Source organism: Geotrypetes seraphini, chromosome 3, assembly GCF_902459505.1.
Source record: "Geotrypetes seraphini chromosome 3, aGeoSer1.1, whole genome shotgun sequence".
Classification (NCBI taxonomy): Eukaryota; Metazoa; Chordata; class Amphibia; order Gymnophiona; family Dermophiidae; genus Geotrypetes; species Geotrypetes seraphini.
Window position 1 is genome coordinate 343,520,256 of NC_047086.1, and position 22,189 is coordinate 343,542,444.

The following is a 22,189-nucleotide window of genomic DNA, read 5'->3' on the forward strand; positions in this document are numbered from 1 at the left end:
GCAAATTAAGAGTTGTGCTGGGAAAGCCTGTTAACAGTCTGTTTGGGAGAAAGAGGTTGGGCTAGCTAGCCCCTGGGTTAGAGAATGGGTTGATGATAGGAACTAGAGAAGCTAGAAAACTTGTTAACTGTCTGGAGCGAGAGCCAGGTACTGCTGGAAGAATTTGGAGGGAAATGGAGACCCTGTAAGTATAGGAGAATATATGTTTGTTGTTAAGCTGCCCACTTGAGTGATGTGCTTTGTGTTAAAAGAATAACAAGCTACTCCAGTTTAAATTGATGATTAAAGTTTTATTTAACTGATTGGAAAAAGAAGTGTAGAATCTCAGTTTTGGCTGAAGGGGTGAACAGACGGCATTCCGCTGGTATCCTGGTGGGGGTGCTACAGGATCACATAATGCCACTTCCTTCGACATTTTTCCTATGTTCTCCAGATTTTGCTCATGCCCTGCTGGCCAGAAGTTGTGGTCTTCTGATGTCAGAGAGCTCAAACAATTTCCAGTGGTCCTTACCAGCAGTCAAAAATGTCTTCCCCCTCTTAGCTTGACATGATGATCTGCAGCCACTGAAAAAAAGGGTGGCAGAGTGGTTAGCCACATCTTGTGTTACCTCTTGAAGATTTTCCTATGGCTTTTAATGGCATTCTTTTTGGTTTTATGGGTTTGTAGGAGGTCTAAGAAAATTGTAAATTATTTGCCAGGTGACTCTGTCCATGATCAAGCAGTGCGGGCTTATATTTCATCTGTTTTGAAGGATATTGTAAAGTAACTAATATAGGATAGGTAACTGCTCTTCCTGAAACTAGAAGTACCAACGAGTCTGCCACTAGAGGTTGTGGCAGCTATTTTGAGGAGGCAGCAACGCCAGATGGGAATGAGGAATGAGTGGGCATCACTCCTGCCTATTTCCAAATAGACCAGCAAGGATCTTAGAGAAAGGGGTCCTGACCTGGGAGGGAGGGGGCATCGGAAGGGGAGGGTTTGGGATGTTTTAGTGGGGGTGGACGGGGAGATTGGCATATGTCGGGTTGGCACCCGGAAGTTATGCAAGTCCTGGCAATATTCAGTGCCAGCAACTGCATAGCTAAGTGAGCAAAGTTAGGACTACTATTTATGTGGTTTTATATGGTCATTTAACTATGCAGCCACTGGCACTGAATACTTCAAGCATCCATATAGATGCCAGCTTCTCCCCAAATCCTCCTCTGGAATGTCACCCCCTTGACTGCTTACAAAGTGGCCACCCTGTTAAGTGCCACAGAATATTGGCAGCCAACCCACACACTGTGATTTAAGTGGACGAAAGCATCTCCCGCCTGCTTTTTGAATATCATTTGGAGCATTCCTGCATTTAGACACATGTAATACATATAAAATGCAGAATAGGCACCACTTTTGCATGCACTTGCCCAGTGGCGTAGTAGGTGACGCATCAAATTTGCGTGAGATAATTGCGCGCCAGGCAGACAATCGCGCACAGAACATCAGCGTGCCGGATTTAAACTTAATTTTAAAGTGTTCCGAGGGGGGGTACGGGACATTACAGAGGGAAGAAGGCAGGGGAGTGCATGTGTGGCAGTGGGGGAGGAGTTATCAGAGAAAAGTCCGGGTGCCTGCACCCTCATCAAGACGGCACCAGGGATGGACCCCTCCACTTAAGTTAGTAGTGTTGCCGCTGCCGTTGGGGGGCATTGGGGATGTGTGTGGGGGAAACCCCCACATTACAGAGGAAAGGGAGGCAGCACGCACGTGATAGGAGGGGTGGGGAAACGGCTCAAGTTCTCAATGATTGTACAACAATGAGTGTATAAAGTGCTTTTTATTAAGTTACTTAATATACAGTTCTCCCCCGATATTCGTGGGGGTTCAGTTCCAGGAACCCCCGCAAATCTTGAAAAACCGCAATTTCTCAAAATACGGTTTTTCATGGGGGAGACTGGAGAGGGCAGGAGGCGAGGCATATGAGAGCAGCCGGAGCGCCAGCAAATGCAGGAAATCACTCGCTGTATGCTCCGACCGCCTCTTCCTGCACTAAGTTGGGCCTTCCCAATCAGGAGCTGCGTGTCAAAGCAGCTCTTGATTGGATAAGGCCCAACTTAGTGCAGGAAGAGGCAGTCGGAGCATACAGCGAGTGATTTCCTACACTCGCTGGCGCTCCGGCTGCTCTCTCCTGCCTCTCCAGCTGTCCTCTCCTTGTTGGCGGTTCGTGGTCGGAAAATACTGCGAATGACCGGCACCGCGAACCGCCGACCGCGAACGACCGGGGGAACACTGTATTTCAATGGACAGACAAAGGGCTCCTTTTACAAAGCCGCATTAGTGGCTTTACCGCACGGGACTTTTCATTATGCGCTAACCCTGGCGCTAGCCGAAAAACTACCGCCTGCTCAAGAGGAGGCGGTAGCGGCTAGCGTGGCCGGCAGTTTAGCGCACGCTATTACGCGCGTTAAACTGCTACCGCAGCTTCGTAAAAGGAGCCCAAAGAGCCAAGTCACCACATCAAAAAGTCAAAAATTTTAAAACTTAGCTGCATGTAAACATTTCGCAATCAGCTGCTTCAGAAGACGTTGATTGATGCAGGCAAAATAGCTCACATTTCTTTCTGTTTCTGTTCTCCCACTTCTCTTTGAGCAGAAAGAGAAGTGAGAGAACAGAAACAGAAAGAAATGTGAGCCATTTTGCCTGTATCAATCAACGTCTTCTGAAGCAGCTGATTGCGAAATGCGTCAGGACCTGAGACCCATTTGTAATAATAATAATGTATTTCTTATATACCGCTATACCGTGAAGTTTGAAGCGGTTTACAATAAAGATACATTTGACAGTACATGGGATAGAAACAGTTTACAATTGTATAGATCCATGGTGAGGCCCCACCTGGAATACTGTGTGCAATTCTGGAGGCCGCATTATCGCAAGGATGTGCTGAGACTGGAGTCGGTGCAAAGAATGGCCACCCGGATGGTCTCGGGGCTCAAGGATCTACCATACGAAAAACGGCTTGACAAATTACAGCTATACTCGCTCGAGGAGCGCAGAGAGAGGGGGGACATGATCGAGACGTTCAAGTATCTTACGGGCCGCATCGAGGCGGAGGAAGATATCTTCTTTTTCAAGGGTCCCACAACAACAAGAGGGCATCCGTTGAAAATCAGGGGCGGGAAACTATGAGGTGACACCAGGAAATTCTTTTTCACTGAAAGAGTGGTTGATCGCTGGAATAGTCTTCCACTACAGGTGATTGAGGCCAGCAGTGTGCCTGATTTTAAGGCCAAATGGGATCGGCACATGGGATCTATTCACAGGGCAAAGGTAGGGGAGGGACATTAAGGTGGGCAGACTAGATGGGCCGTGGGCCCTTATCTGCCGTCTATTTCTATGTTTCTATGTTTCTATGTTTACAATAAAGATACGTTTAGTCAGTACATGGGATGCAAGTAGGTTACAATACAAGTGGTTTACTATCAAGGTGCATTTTGTCAGTGATACAGGTGGGTTACCATAAAGATACATTTAGTCAGTACATGAGATTCAAGGTGGAAAGTATAATTAGTTTCGGGCCTTGGAATTAGGGGGTGAGGTGGAAGGGTCTTGGTGAGGAAGAGTTGGGTATGGGAATTTAGAATTTGTTAAACAGTCGAGTTTTCAGGGATTTTCTAAAGTCTGCGTATGTAGTGGCCTCAAGTATGGGCTTTCCAAGCCATGTGTTCACTTATGTGTTGTACTTTTTCACACGTTTACATGCAGCTAAGTTTAAAAATTTTTGACTTTTTGAGGTGGTGACTTGACTCTTTGTCTTTCCAGGTAAATATATTAAACGTAACGTGAGAAAAAGCACTTTATACGCTCATTGTTGTGCAATGATTGAGAACTTAAGCCGTTTTCAAAGATTGGCTTTCTAGTCCACTGACAGCGCAACACAAGTGTGACTTAGGGCTGCTTTTTTTTTCTTTTTTTTAATTGAATTTTTAACAATTGTTACAACATATAACAATGTAGGCAAACTAAACAATATAAAGGAAATAATCTCTCACAATTAAAACAATAGTAATCGTCAAGACCACATTACTGGAATTTACTGAAGCAATAATAAACATCAACATCTTTAATTTTAAAACATTCTAGAGTCCTGGTGACAGATTACTGATGTATCTCAATGTTTTCCAAGTATCAAATAAAATTCTGTGGTCTTTGTATCTTTTAGGCATTGTTATAGTTATTAACTGTTCTGGATATAAAGGGAACAGGAGCCGCCATTCTAAATACAGCCAATCTGGTACATTTTCTAAAAGATCTGGGAGGATCCAATACATACCCTGTCTTAAAATATAGGCTTGATGATACCTATAAAAATTTGGAAAATTACCCCCCCTTCCATAATTGGTCTTTGTAATGATACTAAAGCGATTCTTGGTCTTTTCCCACACCAAACAAATTTTGTAAGAATATTGTTAAGTTTTTTATAAAATGACCCCTGAAAAAATATTGGTATCATACTCATTTGGTAACAAACCACAGGCAATATCATCATTTTAATTGTTTGAATTCTTCCCCACCAAGAAAGATGTAACGGGTTCCATTGCTCACACATTTCTGTTATTTTTTTTAATAAAAGTTTTTCATTCTCTTTGACTGTATCTTCAATTGTATTTTTGATCATAATTCCTAAGTATTTAATTCCATCTTCTTTCCAAATAAATGAATATGGATCAAATAATCCTTTGGTACAATGAACATTGATTGGGAGAATTTCAGATTTGTTCCAATTAATTTTATATCCAGAAAAAGTACCATATTTTTCTATTAAATTAAGTATACATGGAATAGTAGTTTCCGGTTCTCTTAAATATAATAATATATCATCTGCATATGCAGATAATTTAAATTCAAAACTGGTAAATCAATCAATATGGGTAAACTCCAGGATCAAAATTGGCGGATTTAAAATCGTCTGGAAACAATGGATAAATGCAGGAATACGAACATTGAATGATGTCATTTCAGAAGGTTCACTGCTTAGTTTTTCACAATTGCAAAATAAATTTGGATTAAATAAAACACAATATTTTAAATGGATGCAATTGAAGCAGGCCATTCAGGTAGGGTTCCCTGAATGGAAAAATCTTAATAATCAATATAGTCTACAGGTTCTATGTTTCCAGGCGGATTTTTTGGGTCACCAAGCCGCAAAATGGTACAAATTGATATACGGATTTTTAAATAAAAAAAAGAAAACAGGTCTTAGGGATATTTGGAGTATTGAGATTGGACAGACAATTTCTGAGTCTCAATGGCCACGATTTTGGTCCTGGAGATTAAGATCTACAAGGTCAGCATCTATGAATCAAACATGGTTGTTCTTATTACATAGAGTGTTCTGGACCCCAACGCGCCTGCAAAAGATAGATAGTACTAGATCTAATAGATGCTGGCATTGTAAATTGGAAATAGGGACGTTAGATCATTTAATTTTTTTCTGTCCCTGTGTAAACGCATTTTGGAATTCAATTTGGCCCCAAATTAATAAGTTACTAGAGAATTATGTAGGACTCTCATATGATACCATATTATTTGGCACTGCAATGAGAACTAAGAGTCCGATTTCAGCAAATAATAACAAGCTATTATTAATATTGACAGGAGTCGCCATGCAACAAATTACTCAAAATTGGAAAGATTATACCAAATTAAATTATACGTTCTGGTGGAATTCTGTCTGTCATATTTATAAAATGGAAAAAGTATTAGCGTTACAACAAGGGAATCTTCTTAATTTCAAGAAAATTTGGCAACCATTGACTAATTATTCTAATGATTAGATTTCTTAGCACATTGATAAAAATTATATATGACTGGGGTGGGATTTGATTAATTATTGGAAACATGTTATATAAAAAGGGAGAGGGATTTATATTTTTATGATAATGTATAATCTTTATCATATTATATTTTAAAAGCTATGATTTATTAATGATAGTATACTAGATATGTAATAATTAATTATATTTACTATGATTCAGATGTTGTAAGAATGGAAAATCTATAAATAAAAATTTTTAAAAAAAAAAACATTCTAGAGTCAGGCAAGATGACAATCATCATTTTCATCATTCCATCACAACCTCTGCACTAATAACAGGCAAAATATCTAACTTAGGTTTATCTATAAGAAAATTCTCTAAATGATTTGGATCCAAAAAGATATATTTGGTATCTTGAAATACCACCAAACATTTGCAGGGGAACTTAAGGAAAAATGAAGCACCTACACTTAAGGTTTTATCCCTAAGTTGTAGGAATTGCTTCCTCCTGTGTTGTGTTTGCTTAGAGACATCTGGAAAAACATTAATCTGTTGTCCACAGAACACAGCATTTTTATTCAAGAAATACAATCTTAAGATGTCTTGTTTTTCTATAGGGCTGCTTTTACGAAGCCGCGTTAGCGGCTTTATCGCATGCACATTTTTAGGGCACACGCCAACTCCTGCGCTAGCTGAAAAAACTACCGTCTGCTCAAGAGGAGGCGGCAGCGGCTAGCGCGGCTGGCAAATTAGCACGCGCTATTAACATAAGCAACATAAGAACATAAGCAATGCCTCCGCTGGGTCAGACCTGAGGTCCATCGTGCCCAGCAGCCCGCTCATGCGGCGGCCCAACAGGTCCAGGACCTGTGCAGTAATCCTCTATCTATACCCTTCTAGCCCCTTTTACAGCAGGAAATTGTCCAATCCTTTCTTGAACCCCAGTAACGTACTCTGCCCTATCACGCTCTCTGGAAGCGCATTCCAGGTGTCCACCACACGTTGGGTAAGGAAGAACTTCCTAGTATTCGTTTTGAATCTGTCCCCTTTCAACTTTTCTGAATGCCCTCTTGTTCTCTTATTTTTCAAAAGTTTGAAGAATCTGTCCCTCTCTACTCTCTCTATGCCCTTCATGATCTTGTAAGTCTCTATCATATCCCCTCTAATTCTCCTCTTCTCCAGGGAAAAGAGTCCCAGTTTCTCCAATCTTTCTCTATCTATCTATCTCTATTTCTGTCTCTCTCCCTTTCTTTCTCTCTTTCTTTCTATCTATCTCTCTCTCTTTCTTTCTCTCTGTCCCCTTTCTCTCTCTTTCTTTCTATCTCTCTCTCTCTCTCTCTCTTTATTTCTCTCTGTCTCCCTTTCTCTCTCTTTCTTTCTATCTCTCTCTCTCTCTTTATTTTTCTCTGTCTCCCTTTCTCTCTCTCTTTCTGTCCCTCTCTACTCTCTCTATGCCCTTCATGATCTTGTAAGTCTCTATCATATCCCCTCTAAGTCTCCTCTTCTCCAGGGAAAAGAGTCCCAGTTTCTCCAATCTTTCTATCTCTCTCTATTTCTGTCTCTCTCTCTTTCTATCTCTCTCTCTCTCTTTATTTCTCTCTGTCTCCCTTTCTCTCTCTCTTTATTTCTCTCTGGCCCTCTCTACTCTCTCTATGCCCTTCATGATCTTGTAAGTCTCTATCATATCCCCTCTAAGTCTCCTCTTCTCCAGGGAAAAGAGACCCAGTTTCTCCAATCTCTCAGCATATGAAAGGTTTTCCATCCCTTTAATCAGACGTGTCGCTCTCCTCTGAACCCTCTCGAGTAACGCCATGTCCTTCTTAAGGTACGGCGACCAGTATTGGACGCAGTACTCAAGATGCGGACACACCATCGCCTGATACAGTGGCAGGATAACTTCTTTCGTTCTGGTAATAATACCCTTCTTGATTATACCTAGGACTCTATTACACGTGTTAAACCACTAACGTGGCTTCGTAAAAAGAGCCCTTAATCAATGCTGTGAATATTTTGACATATGCCCAGCGTGTATTCATTTGATCCATTGAAACTCAGGGGTGGGAAATTTCATGGAGATACCAGAAAATATTTCTTCACCGAAAGGATGGTTGATCGCTGGAACAATCTTCCGCTACAGGTAATTGAGGCCAGCAGCGTGCCAGATTTTAAGACAAAATGGGATTGGCACGTGGGTTCTCTTCATAGAAGAAGGTAGGGGTGGGTGATCAGTGTGGGCAGACTGGATGGGCCATGGCCCTTTTCTGCCGTCAGTTTCTATGCTTCTATGTTTCTATTTATAGCACTGTACACTTGGGTTTACAGCGTTTGATTTATCCCTGTTTTGACTTGTACCTTTTTTTTATCGTACCCCCCCCTTGTACCTTTTTTTATCGTACCCTTCCTTGTACCTTTTTTTATCATACCCCCCCTTGTACCTTTTTTTTATCATACCCCCCCTTGTACCTTTTTTTTATCATACCCCCCCTTGTACCTTTTTTTATCATACCCCCCCTTGTACCTTTTTTTTATCATACCCCCCCTTGTACCTTTTTTATCATACCCCCCCTTGTACCTTTTTTTTATCATACCCCCCCTTGTACCTTTTTTATCATACCCCCCCTTGTACCTTTTTTTTATCATACCCCCCCTTGTACCTTTTTTTTATCATACCCCCCCTTGTACCTTTTTTATCATACCCCCCTTGTACCTTTTTTATATCATACCCCCATATTTAAACCACAAAAATGTTTGCTGATGTATGTCATGTTTTGTTTTTTTGTTTTAATTATGTACATATTGTTATCCACATAGATGTCTGATATGTGGGCTATAAGTGTAATAAATAAATAAAGTAGGCATTCCTAAGACCTACTTTATTTAGGTTTTTATTTTTGTGGTTTAAGTATGTTTTTGTTTTCTTTTTCTTATTTTTTAACAGACACTAGTTTTGAACTTTTGTTCTGACCTGCTCATTCTGCTTGGACTAGAGAATGACACGGGGACAAATTTTTCCCCGTCCCCGCAGGAACTCATTTTCCCGTCCCATCCCGTAGAGTTCTTTTCCTGTCCCTGCAAGCTCCGACTTCATCTGCACAAGCCTCAAACACTTTAAAATCATAAGTGTTCGAGGCTTGTGTAGTTAAGGCAGAGCTTGCAGGAATGGGACAAAAACAGGGACAGCGACAAAACTCACGGGGACGGGATGAGGAAATTGAGATCCTAAGGGTAAGGGGAAAAAATGGTCTCCATGTCATTCTCTAGTTTGGACCTGGGGTAGAGAAAGGTAACTCCTCAAAACTAGTCCAGATCTGTATTAAATTAGTGCAATGCAAAGGTATCACTCTTTGTTTTTTTCATTTGTTAATGGCCTTACTGTGCAGATTCTGTGACAACCATGGTCCGTTTTCTGTATATTTGGAAGGTGTGTGACTACATGTGTAGAACAAACAAAACAAAACTGCAGATCTGTACAAGACGTAGGCAAAATTTATTAGTGACAAAAATATATATATGCAAACCCTTTTACCAATCAAGGGACCCGACACGGTCCGTGTTTCGGACAAACCTTCGTCAGGGGTCCATGGTAAAAATCACAAAGATACTGTATAGTGGTGGCTGAGCTGCTGCTACTGTGGCAAGAGAAATTGCAGATCTGCCACAGTAGCAGCAGCTCAGCCACCACTATACAGTATCTTTGTGATTTTTACCATGGACCCCTGACGAAGGTTTGTCCGAAACACGGACCGTGTCGGGTCCCTTGATTGGTAAAAGGGTTTGCATATATATATTTTTGTCACTAATAAATTTTGCCTACGTCTTGTACAGATCTGCAGTTTTGTTTTGTTTGTTCTCGGCTGTTCTTTACTGCAGTTTAGGTTGGACCTTCTTTTGTTCTGATTACATGTGTACACAGAAGAGGGGTGGAGTTATATTAATATTCATTGAATTTGTTCATACAGATCTGCCATTCATTGGTTAACTCTGTACAGCTTTTAGATTGCTCTAGATTGGTTCATTGATATCTATGCATAAACACAGCAGGAAAAGTATTTCTTACGTCTTCTTCACCTACGTAAACTCCTCTCCCATCCTTATTTAAGTTACGAAACGCCTCTACACATGAAATAAAAATACACAGCAATTAGTTGTCAAAACCATATGTGCACATTTCTGTTTCAAAAAAACTACCAGTTATATAACAGTCCTAATGAAAGGCAAATGAAATTTTTTTTAAACTTAGGCAAATGCTTCCAGGGCCATGCTTTGATCCAGGCTTGTGACTGTGGTACTGCTACAATGGAGAGAAGCAACTCTCTTCCTCAAGTTGATTTAGCATGGCTCCAAGTAGGGAATGGGGGCTTCTATACTGCCTTTTTGTTGCTTTGGCATTTCAAAGCTGATACATTCAAAGCAGTGGGTATTGGAGGATTAACCCCCCTCCTTTACAACGACACGCTAGCGTTTTTAGCACCAGCTGCCACGGAAACACCTCGTTCCCCGATGAAAGCACTGAAACCGGGCTCACGTTGGAAGAGGCGGTGCTGCAAGATAAGTCCAATCCTTTCTTGTACTATATTAATAAGTTAAAAAATGATCAACTATAACACAATAAAACAGATGAATGTAGGGAGGGCTATTTCTGTCCTAATTTTGACTTTTGAGTATGTCCACCTGGGGTGGGAGGGGGTGGGGAGATATTATTAATCTGAATAGGGTAAGGTTATTGGGATAATATATGTTTCTGTGCTTTATTGAGTAACCAGTGGGTAGGTGGGTGGGAGAAAATGGTTGGTTATGCATATTTGTAAGTTGAATGTGCTTTTATTAACTTATTATATGATATATATTTGTGTGTTGCACTTTTGAAGTTTAAAAAAATCAATAATGAATTTAAAAAACAAAAACAGATGAATGTAAAAAAGATGAATATATGAAAGTTAAGTAAGATATGAAACGTATGTTAGGCGGATCAATGAGGATTGCGACCAGATCGGGTTAAGCTACTCGTTTGGCTGTCTGAAGATCCTGTATACCATGAATATTAATAGTAGCCATGATATTGCCACTGGATGGTCTCGCCATGAGAGGCGCCAGCGTCTTGCGGCACACCCAGAATCTCGTCACACGATACACTGCTTTAATACAATTCTCTTCTCTGGACTCTCTTTTGCTCCTCCCATTCCTTTGTCCTGTGAGGTGTACTAAAGCCCAGCCTTGGATGACCTGTTTAGAATACACTGACCAACAAACCCTCAAAATTCAATGGAAAAACCAAAAATATAAAAATAAAAAGGGCTCCTTTTACTAAGCTGCGTTAGCGGTTTTAGCGCACGGAGCATTTTAGCGCCCGCTAAATTCGCGCTACGCGGCTAGAACTAACGCTAGTTCAATGCTGGCGTTAGCGTCTAGCGCATGCGGCAATTTAGTGCACGCTATTCCCCACGTTAATGCCCTAACGCAGCTTAGTAAAAGGAGCCCTATAATCAGAAAAAGGAAGAAGAGTAACAATTATCTTGGGAAGAGGAAAAGACCTCAAGAGCTCAGTGGAACAGAACCGCGAAGCTGCAGAGCATTTATGTACCGTACACATACTAGGAGCTATCATTGGTCAGAAAAATCTCATCCATATTAATATTGAAAACTCTTCTTCAACTTATTTCAAATAAATACTCCAAATAACTTTTTTAAAGTACATTTTTGGTGTATCTTTTTCTCTTTATACGTATTTAAATATCTTCCAAGCAGAAATTAACTTATTATATTTAGCAGTGGAAGTTCTGTCAATGGCAGGTTGCAAGGTTAAATTAAAGTCACTCGGAAACCAAAGCTTCATCAGGAGCAAGGCATCATGACTGGACATATAAGTAATGAACTCAGCATTAGAAATCGGCAGCAAAGATTAACATGTCTAGTCACGATACCTTGCTCCTGATGAAGCTTTGATTTCCGAGTGACTTTAATTTAACCTTGCAACCTGCCTTTGACAGAACTTCCACTGCTAAATATAATAGGTGTAGATCATGGTATAAACTGAATGACATCATACATCAACTTAGCCTTGTGGATCCTTGGCGAGTAATGCATCCTGAAGCTAAAGAATTTACCTTTTTCTCTGTACTTCATAGCTCGTATTCATGTATAGATTTTTTACTGATTTCTAATTCTCTGATGACATCAGTTATTGACTCTGGTATACCTTCCATTTGCATCTCAGATCATGCTACGATCTCTCTGCAGTTGAATAATCCTATATTGTGGTCTAATACAGTGGTACCCAACCCTGTCCTGGAGGACCACCAGGCCAATCGGGTTTTCAGGCTAGCCCTAATGAATATGCAGGGCGCAGATTTGCATGCCTGCTACTTCCATTATATGCAAATCTCTCTCATGCATATTCATTAGGGCTAGCCTGAAAACCAGATTGGCCTGGTGGTCCTCCAGGACAGGGTTGGGAACCACTGGTCTAATAGATCAGGATGGAGGTTTAATGCTTCACTACTCACTGAGCCTGACTTCAAAGAACACATTCAAGCTGCTATTAACACATACTTTGAGATTAACATGGGGGCAGACTCAGGATGGATTGCTGTTTGGGATGCTTTTAAGGCATATATTAGATGAATTATTATTGCATGTCCCCTGGATTCTATATAAGGCACTCAAAATTGCATATGGAAATTTGGGCACATATTCAAATCCAATGCAACATTTAATTGAATAACGAACCAATTAGTGCCGCTAATTAGGTACTGATAATTATCAGCACTACTTGGCAATAATTAGAATTGCTAGATGTATGCTATAAAAATGTGCACGTGCATTCTAGGGCATGCGTCTGAAAAGGAGGCATGGCCGTGCGAGGGGTTTGGATGGGTCAGGGGCACTCCAAGAGTTTGCATCTAATTTAAGTGCAGTGGTTTACAGCAGGTTTCAGTTGGAGTACAATTTATACCGGTGTATCGCAAACGGTGTGCCTCGGCAGATTCCCCGAGATGCCTTCGAGGAGGAGAGGCGCCGGCTGACTGCCTACAGGACGTGCCTCTTGGCCCAAGAAGCATGTCCTGCGCCTCTCCTCCTGCAGCACCCCCCCACTGGCAGTAATAGGAGGCTCAGGGCCGCGGCTGGAGGACATCCACACATATGTGGACGGCGAAGCAATTGAGCGTGATGTCACTGTGTCGATGCCTGCGCATTTCCAGGGTGCTATCCAGCCTCAGCCCTGAGATTTGTGTGCTTAAAAAGTTCGCTACACACTGATTTATACAATAGTGCTTAGTGCTCATTTTTTCAACGCTATATAGAGAATTTTGTCCTATAGCTGTACATACGCATCTTATAAGATATCCACATGCACTGCAACCCATACCTCTGCTGAACCCAAACAATACCTCCAGTAATGCATACATGCAGACTGCATAAACACAGGTGCTCACTTCCAGCATACTTGCTTTGCTTGGTTATCATTTTATAAAGCTCTTTTCTGCATGTGCAACAGGATTCATATAAGGAAAAAAAAAACTTTAAAAAAAATTACTCCCATAATTTTTATATTTTGTATAATTTCCATATAACATCTTAGGTTTTGGCACATTAATTTGTTCTGTCTTGCAGGTTTGTTTTTACATTAGGCTAATTTCTATAGAACTCTGTTGCAGGCAATTGTTGAAACATGGCCATGCTGAAAGTTACCATATATCAATTATGAAGGCTTTAATTGGGTTGATTATTCCTTTTTGGAAATGCTGACCACTGCAGGCAAATTTAGGAGGCTGATACACAAAACTCCGGTGCTGTTCCTCTACTGGTCTGCTTTTAGCAACCAATGCTCAACACTAACAGTATCTATTGCTCACTAAAGAAGTTGAAACTAGAGAATGACATGGGGACAAATTTTTCCACATCCCTGTGGGCACTCATTTTCTTGTCCCATTCCCATGAATTCTTTTTCTGTCCCTTCCCCATTCCTGAAAGTTCTGCCCTCATATGCACAAGCCTCAAACACTAAAATCATAAGTGCTCAAGGCTTGTGCGGTTGAGACAGAAATTACAGGAATGGGTCAGGGACAGGGGCAGCAACAGAACTCGCGGGGACGGGATGGGGAAATATTTGTCCCCAGTTCTTATATGCATGTATAGGGGACCCTCCCAACACCACTCTAAAAATATCCCTGGTGGTTCAGCAGACCTTATCCCGACCCCCAGTATAAGAAAATATCCCTGGTGGTCCAGCGGACTTCCTTCTGACCTGACACGACCCTTCTAGGACAAAACAAAAATCCCTGGTGGTCCAATGGTGGGACTGGCCCCCCAGCTCAACAGCCCTATCCCCTCCCCATGTGGACCAAGACCTCTGGCCCCCAGATTCCTCCACACCTTTTCTTTAGTAGAGGTGACAGGAAGGATGCCTACTCCCTCCTGCTTCAGGGCCCAACTCTTCAAAATAGAGGCACCCTGTTCCTGCCTGGTGCATCCTTGGATACACTAGGAGGGGTCTAAACATCATATAAGGAGTTTTCCTCTTTATATGGTGCTTAAGCCCCTCCCAGTGCATCCCAGAATGCACTGGGGAGGGACAGGGCACTGTTATTTTGAAGAGGCAGGCCTTGAAGCAGGAAGGAGTGGGCATTCCTCCTGCTATCACTAGTACAGAAAAGGTACAGGGGTTTAGAGAGTCTCATTCCATAAGGTTGAGGGGAAGGGATAGGAGTGTTGAGCTGGGGGACCTGGACCAGCTACTGGACCACCAGAAACGAGGTTGGGATGGGGTCTGCTGAACCACCAGGTAAAATTTTGTTGCCCTGGAGGGAAGGGTAGGCTCAGGTTGGGAGAGAGCCCACTGGACAACCAAGGATTTTTTTAAATTTTGTGCTGGGGAATGGGAGGGAGTCCATTGGACCACCAAGGATATCTTATTTTTGGTTGGCGAAGGGTTGGGGATGTGTTTCCTGACTTCTTGTCTGTGCCTGAGACAATCAGTGCTCAGGCACTGACAGGAAAGTAAAGGGCAAGGATTCTATTGACATTTCTGAGCTGACGGTAGTTTAACAGGGGTTTTGGGTTGCCCATTGTTGGGGGCATTGCGTGGAATTTGCTAATGAGCATATTTTAATACTAAAAAGTTCATTAGCATGAGACTTTCAGTCACTGCTTCCGTGCATGGTAAAGAAGTGGCCGAAAACCTCTGTGCATTGGCCACAGAATAACATTTCATTTAGACTAGATAAAACCAGTCACTCATAGGGTTGATACACACTTAAGGCCTTACTATATACTATTTGGGGTTTGCCAGGTACTTCTGATTTAGATTGGCCTCCATGAAGAGGGGATACTGGGCTGGATGGACCATTGGTATGACCCATTGAGGTTATTCTTATGTTCTTATCCAGTACCAGCCCAGTCCAAGCAACACTCTGTTTTACCATCTCGATGATTAATGTCTGAAAGAGCTGAAGCATTAGAGCTCTTCATCTAGATCAAGGCATTTAGTGGACAGATACCACAGAGCATCTTGTTGTGTCTCTCGATCTCAACACCATACTTGGCATTCTCAACAGCACTCTCTTCAACATCATGCTTGAGGCTCTCAAGATTCTCTTTGACGTCATTCTTGACATTTTCATGATTATTCTTCTGGGTTTCGATGTATTTCTCAACATTCTTCCTCACTGAGACATGACATTGAAGATTATGACTCAGATTTATTTCCTTATTCTACCTCTGACTATCCAGACCTTTCTACTGAAGAATCATATGGAATTCCATCAAATCCAACTCCAGCTCCACCATGCAGAAGACTACCTTCTGAGAGTCTGTAATTCATGAAATTCATCAGGCAGATGGGGCATGCTCTATCGATAAAAATAGAGTCAGGGTCTGAGCCTAGGATGGAATTCTTTGATGCGCTAGATCAGTGGTTCTCAAACCTGTCCTGGGGGACCTCCAGCCAGTCAGGTTTTCAAGATATCCCTAATGAATATGCATGAGAGAGATTTGCATATAATGGAAGTGACAGGTATGCAAATCTCTCTCATGCATATTCATTAGGGATATCTTGAAAACCTGACTGGCTGGGGGTCCCCCAAGGCAGGTTTGGAAACCACTGTACTAGATTGTCTTAAGCTTCCTTTTCACAATCTAATGAAGGATGCTATGTTTAAAAATTAGGAAAAACCCCTTCTAATACCTGTGGCTCCACATAAGTTGAATACGCTATATAGGGTGCAATCTTGCCCAGGGTTTGATAAACCGCGACTGTAACATCAATCTCTTCTTGTAGAGTCAGCATTGACAAAAGTCAACAGTTCCAGGATATATGCTAGTACTCTTTCTCCTGGCAGAGAGGGAAGAACCCTAGATAAATTTGGGTGAAGACTCTTCCAGAACACCATTATAACCAGCAGAATACTCAATTACAACTTCTATATGACTTTCTTTATGAAGTCTCTGGTTCAAAAGCTGGCACATTATGAACAATATATTCTTGATGATCAGTTGAATGCTTTTCAACACATTTCTAATGATCTGGAAACTAGAAAATGCACGGCTCGCTTTGATTTTGATGCCTTTGATGTAACCTCACGAACACCAGAAATTTGTATTTCAATAAGACAGGCATGGTTACGAGTATAAGATTTGGATGCTAAGGTCCAAGAAAGCCTGGTTAATATACCATGCTTAGGAGAGGAACTGTTTGGGGATAAGATTGAAGAGTCCACTCAAAAAATAGAGGCATGAAGATTTGATGACAACATTATCATCTGCAAAGTCATCTTAGTCAAATTTCTAAGAGGTTCCTTAATCCAAAACACTCCTCCTATTACCCCAAAACAAAAGTATACACCATTATCAACATCCTCCAGAGCTCCACCAAATAGGCGCCAGAGACAACAAAGAACTCAAAAGTCACAATCGCAAACACAACAGAAGTCTCAACAATCGTTTTGACTTCATCCAAGAGAGCATACCCAGTGCAATACAGCCAGTTCCTCAATCTCTTCCTATAGGGGGGTCATCGCTCTCTCTTTTACCTTCATTGGACCCTTATAACATCAGATTGCTGGGTCTTATAATTAATGAGACAGGGTTACACCCTTCATCTACAAACAAGACCTCCCACCCACCCAATAAGAAAGTCTTCTTTCAATTCCCATCAGACCACCCTCCTTCATCAAGAGCTCTCAGCCCTCTTCCAGCTCAATACCATTGAGCATGTACCTCTGCAGGAGAGAGGTTGGGGGTTCTATTCCAAGTATTTCCTCATACCGGAAAAGACTGGAGGTCTCCGTCCAATTCTGGACCTCCATGCTCTCAACAAATACTTAGCGAAGGAGATGTTTTGTATGGTTTCTCTTGGAATCCTGTTACCATTCTTGGAGAAAACCAACTGATTCTGCTCTCTAGATTTCAAAGAAGCCTACATGCACATACCCATCCTCCCTGCCCACAGGAAATATCTTTGCTTTCGAGTGGGAACATGTCACTTGCAGTACAAAGTACTCCCATTTGGACTAGCGTCAGCACCCTGAATATTCACGAAATACTTAATAGTAGTGGCTGCAATTCTCTGCTCATGTAGGATTCATGTGTCCCCCTACCTGGACGACTGGTTGATCAAAGTCCTAACACCTCAACAAGCTCACCAAGCTATTATTTCAGCAATACATCTCCTGAAACTTAAAAGAAGTCTCATTTACAATCCACTCAAATTCTAGAATTCATTGAAGCATTTCTGGACACAACTCAAGCTCGTGATTTTCTACAACAGAGGCTTGACACTCTGATTCACATCTGCCAGAAAGCATCCTCTCTTCACTGCATCACTGCATGTCAAATGATTCATATTCTAGGTCACATGGCATCTATAGTTCATGTAACTTCGTTTGCATGTCTACATTACAGGGAACTTCAGTGGGCACTCTTGACATAATGGTCTCAAGCTATAGATATGCTAGCCCAAAGATTGCAAGTGATCCCTTCAATGGTGGTTAACACCAACAAATCTACCCAGAGGCCTCCTCTTCCACATTCTGCCACATCAAAAGATATTAACAACGGAAGCTTCCATGCACAGTTGGGGAGCTCATCCCAATGGCCTCCACACTCAACACAGCTGACTCCTCACAAGAAATCCCTCCATGTCAGTCTCCTTGAGCTTCAAGCAATCCGCAATGCTCTATGCACATTCCAAGATAGTCTCCTTAATCAAGTAGTACTCATTCGAATAGACAACCAGGTAGCCTTGTACTATGTGAACAAACAGGGAGACACAGGACCTTGCCCACTTTGCCAATTAACGATTAGGATTTGGTTCTGGGTGATTTTCTCACAATATATTTCTGAAAGCGGTTTATTTCGCAGGAAAACAGAATGTCTTAGCAGACAAGTTGAGCAGATTCCTACAACCTCACAAGTGGTCACTCAGTTCAACCGTGTTACATCAGATATTCAACACTTGGGGGACTCTTTGCATCTCTTTGCATCCCCTTACAATCAGTCTTCTGTTCCAGAATCTACATTTCTATTCATCTAGAGTCCAATGCCTTCCTTCTAGACTGGAGAGACAAATTTCTGTATGCTTTCCCTTCAATACCTCTAATCGGGAAGACTTTATTAAAACTTCACCAAGAGCAGGCAACTATGATTCTAATAGCATCTCGTGGCCACATCAACCATGGTTCGCTTCTCCTATAATTCAGTGTACGAGACCCTCATCACACTTCAGATCTTTCCAGTGCTACTAACACAGAATGAAGGCTCTCTTCTTCAGCCCAGTCTATATTCACTAAACCTCCCAGTGTGGTATCTTTCTATCAACAATTAGATGCTTTTCATCACTTTCTGTATCAGTGCTAGTCATTATTGAAGCATCTAGAAAACCACCTATATGACGCTGTTATCACTTTAAGTGGACTCGTTTCACAGTCTGATGTAATTTCCACTCGCTGGACCTGATAACTTATCCTCTCCCATCGGTTCTAGACTAGCTCCTTCATCTCTCAACTCTGATCTTAAGACTATTTCAGTTAGAGTACACCTCAGTGCTATTATAGCTTTTCATACATTTCTGGATAAAAAGTCATCAGCACATCCTCTAGTTTCCAGATTCATGAAAGGCCTGTTCCATACCAAACCATCAATCAAGTCTCCTCCAGCTGCTTGGGATCTTAATATTATACTTTCCACTCAAATGAAGACTCCATTTGAACCACTGTCAACTTCCTCTCTCAAATTCCTAACTTGGAAAGTAGTCTTCCTCATCTGCATTACATATGCGTGCTGAGTCAGTGAACTTCAAGTGCTTATGTCAGATCCACCCTATGTAACATTCTACCATGATAGGGTTGTTCTTCACACTCATCCAAAGTTCCTTCTGAAAGTTGTCTCGGAATTTCATCTGAACCAGTCTATAGTTCTTCCTGTCTTCTTTCCAAGACCACATTCTCACCCTGGTGAAACTACACTCCACACATTGGACTATAAATGTGCTCTCACTTATTTTTTGGACTGCACCAAATCCGACAGGACTTCCACTCAGCTGTGTTTCTCATTCGATCCTAATATGCTTGGAGTTCCTGTCACCAAGAGAACCATCTCCACATGGCTGGTGGGCTGTATCTCCTTTTGCTATGCTCAGGCTGGGCTGACACTGGAAGGGCGAGTCACTGCACATAAAGTAAGGGTAATGGCAACTTCAGTAGCTGATTTACATTACTCTCCCATTAAGGACATCTGTAAAACAGCTATCTGGTCCTCAATTCATACATTCACATCCCACTACTGTTTGGAGAATCATTCCAGATGGGATAGTCGGTTCAGCCAAGCAGTTCTACAGAATATATTCTCCATTTAGATGACAACTTCCCTCCAACCCGTTTGCTTTTTGCCAGGCTCACAATCATGATCCTGGCAGCTAGAGAATCTCACATATGAGAATATGCTGCTTGCTTGTCCTAGGATAAAGCACAGTTACTTACCCATAACAGGTGTTATCCAGAGACAGCAGGTAGATATTCTCATAACCCTCCTACCTCCCCTAGTTGGCTTTTTAACTTTTTTACTGAACTGATGGTCCAGCAAGCTGATGTTGGGTGGGAAGGAACCTGCACATGTCCGGAAAGGGCATTCTTGATAATTTTATGTTTTTTTTAAAGTGACAGTACACTTTTGCATGGATGATGGCACCCACATGTGAGAATATCTGCTTGTTGTCTCTATCTAAGTAACTGTGTGTGCATTTTTTCTAGCAAAAAAAGGTGCTGGTACTTACAATACCAGACCATCTTCAGGAATAGGGTGATCACTGAGGGACCCACCCCACAGTAGCTAGGCCCCTCTGCAACCAGCCATTGAATCCATAAAAAGGCAGCATTGAGTGTGCAGAACCTGAGCTCTTTTATTAACACATGGGGGACATTGGTCATTTTTATCAAGCAACGGCAAGGGTGGTGGTACTCAATATCCCTGAGTACCAGCTCAAAAAAAACCTGCAAATTTTTTATTTTTTTAAAATTTTTGCATCTCCCATGACTTCCACTGCTCTGGTTTTGGGGGTTTGTTTTCTGCATGGGAACTACCTCTTTCTCAGACTATAAACTTTACCAAAGCTAAGACAGGACATCAGGAACAGACTTACTAGTGACCATTTCAAATCGAATCATGCAGCAAACAAAACTGGAAAAGTTTATTCTTTCAGAGTCGCCATATCTCAGCACCATCAGTTTCAGCATCGCATGGCTGACTTGAAATCCTATGAGACAAATGTGCAATTTGAAAACTGACATAAGGTATTTTGACATTAATAAACAGAATGTGAATGCTCAAGCAGAATCTATATCAGAAAGTGAAAAGTTAGAAAGAGGCCAGTCAGTCTGGTTTTCAGAATAATTAGAATGAATATGCATGACTCATGAGACTTAAGAACACATGGGTAGATATTCAAAGTGATTTAACCGGCCAGAAACAGCTCCTGGCCAGTTAAATCACCCATTTCGGACTAACTACAGTACTCATTTCCAGTGGCATTTCTAGTTATCACTTAAAGCATAACTGGCTCTTTTGGGTGCATTCTGGGGGCTGAGTTGGCACTTGGCCAGTTAAGTGCCAATATTCAGCACTTAAGTGGCTAAGGTCACTGCATAAATAGGACAGCATAAAAAATCAGTCCTAGCTTTATGCTGGGTCTCATAGCTGGTTTATTGTTGAAACATAGAAACATGGCAGCAGATAAAGACCAAATGGCCCATCCAGTCAGTCCATCCACAGCACCACTATCTCCTCCTCTCCATAAGAGATCCCACGTGCCTGTCCCACACTTTCTTGAATTCAGACACAGTCTTTGTCTCCACCACCTCTACCAGGTGTATGGGGCTAGCAAGGAGGAAGAAGGGCCTAGCAGACAAGCCAGAGACAAAGACTGGCTGGTGGAAAATAAAGGTAAAGTTCTAGGAAGAGCTCTGGGAGCCTCACACCCTCTGCTGGCTAATAAGGATACAAAAAGGAACATGGGAGGGGGGGGGGGAGTTGGAGATAGAGGCACACTGCCAACAGGAAGCCTGGAAAGAAAAGATGAATTGGAATAGGGTTGCCAGATGTCTGGGTGCCTGGGGGGGATTTCCAAAACCCTGCAGTTTGGATCGGAGGCCCTCCAGACGCAGCCCTGAGCTCGGGAAAGAAGAGATGAAGTTCGTGTGAGGACGGGAATGGGGGTGGAATGGGGAGGGGGGCCGCGTGTCCCATTTCATTTTTTACAGACAAAATCTGGTAACCCTAAATTGGAGGTGAGAGCAAACAGCCTTACGAAACCTAGCAGAGCAGAGACTGGGAAAGACTGTGGTCCAGATGTGGGCTACCTCATGCTAGAGCCTTTTACAAATTTTCTTAAAGCTTTATAAATATGAATAGCTTGATAAGTGATATAAGAAAAGATATATGGTAAAGGAACACAAAAAATATGTGCGTTGGAATGGAAATCGGGGAGATGAAAAACATAGAAGTATCAGATGTTTGTTAATAATATCCAGCGCTGCCTGAGCTTGTTTCTCCATTGTACATCTTGATAAATTGAGACACTTAGCACAGATGTTTGTTCTGATAGACTAAAACCCTTTCCAAGCCCCTAATTACAAATGCAATCAACAGAGAACACTAAAAAGCAATAACACACTGAATTGCAGTTCCAAATACCCATAACTCCTATGGATGAAAGTTCCCTTTAACACTTGTTCATCTTGGCCGATGTAGTGAAAATGCCTCTTTTTGACCAACAAAGCATGTAGAATCACAAGCAGTACAGTCACGTCATACATTGTTTAACATCTTTCTCTTGAATTTGTTTTTCTTCTTAGGGACACATAGGAGCTCTTTTACTAAGCTGCGATAAGCAGCTAATACG

General features: G+C 41.8%; 1 protein-coding gene across 2 annotated transcripts in view; it reads right to left on the reverse strand.

The window, feature by feature from the left end:
- Positions 1-322: 322 nt before the first annotated feature.
- Positions 323-22,189, reverse strand: part of LOC117357971 (calpain-1 catalytic subunit-like) — a 114,656-nt gene continuing 92,789 nt past the window's right edge. For both annotated transcript variants that reach the window (XM_033939269.1, XM_033939268.1), the window contains exons 19-21: positions 20,432-20,545; positions 9,857-9,912; positions 323-564 (exon numbers count right to left, since the gene is read on the reverse strand). In XM_033939269.1, coding sequence (XP_033795160.1) covers positions 538-564; positions 9,857-9,912; positions 20,432-20,545 — 197 coding nt within the window. In that variant the 3' untranslated portion in view covers positions 323-537. The remainder of the gene's footprint in view (positions 565-9,856; positions 9,913-20,431; positions 20,546-22,189) is intronic.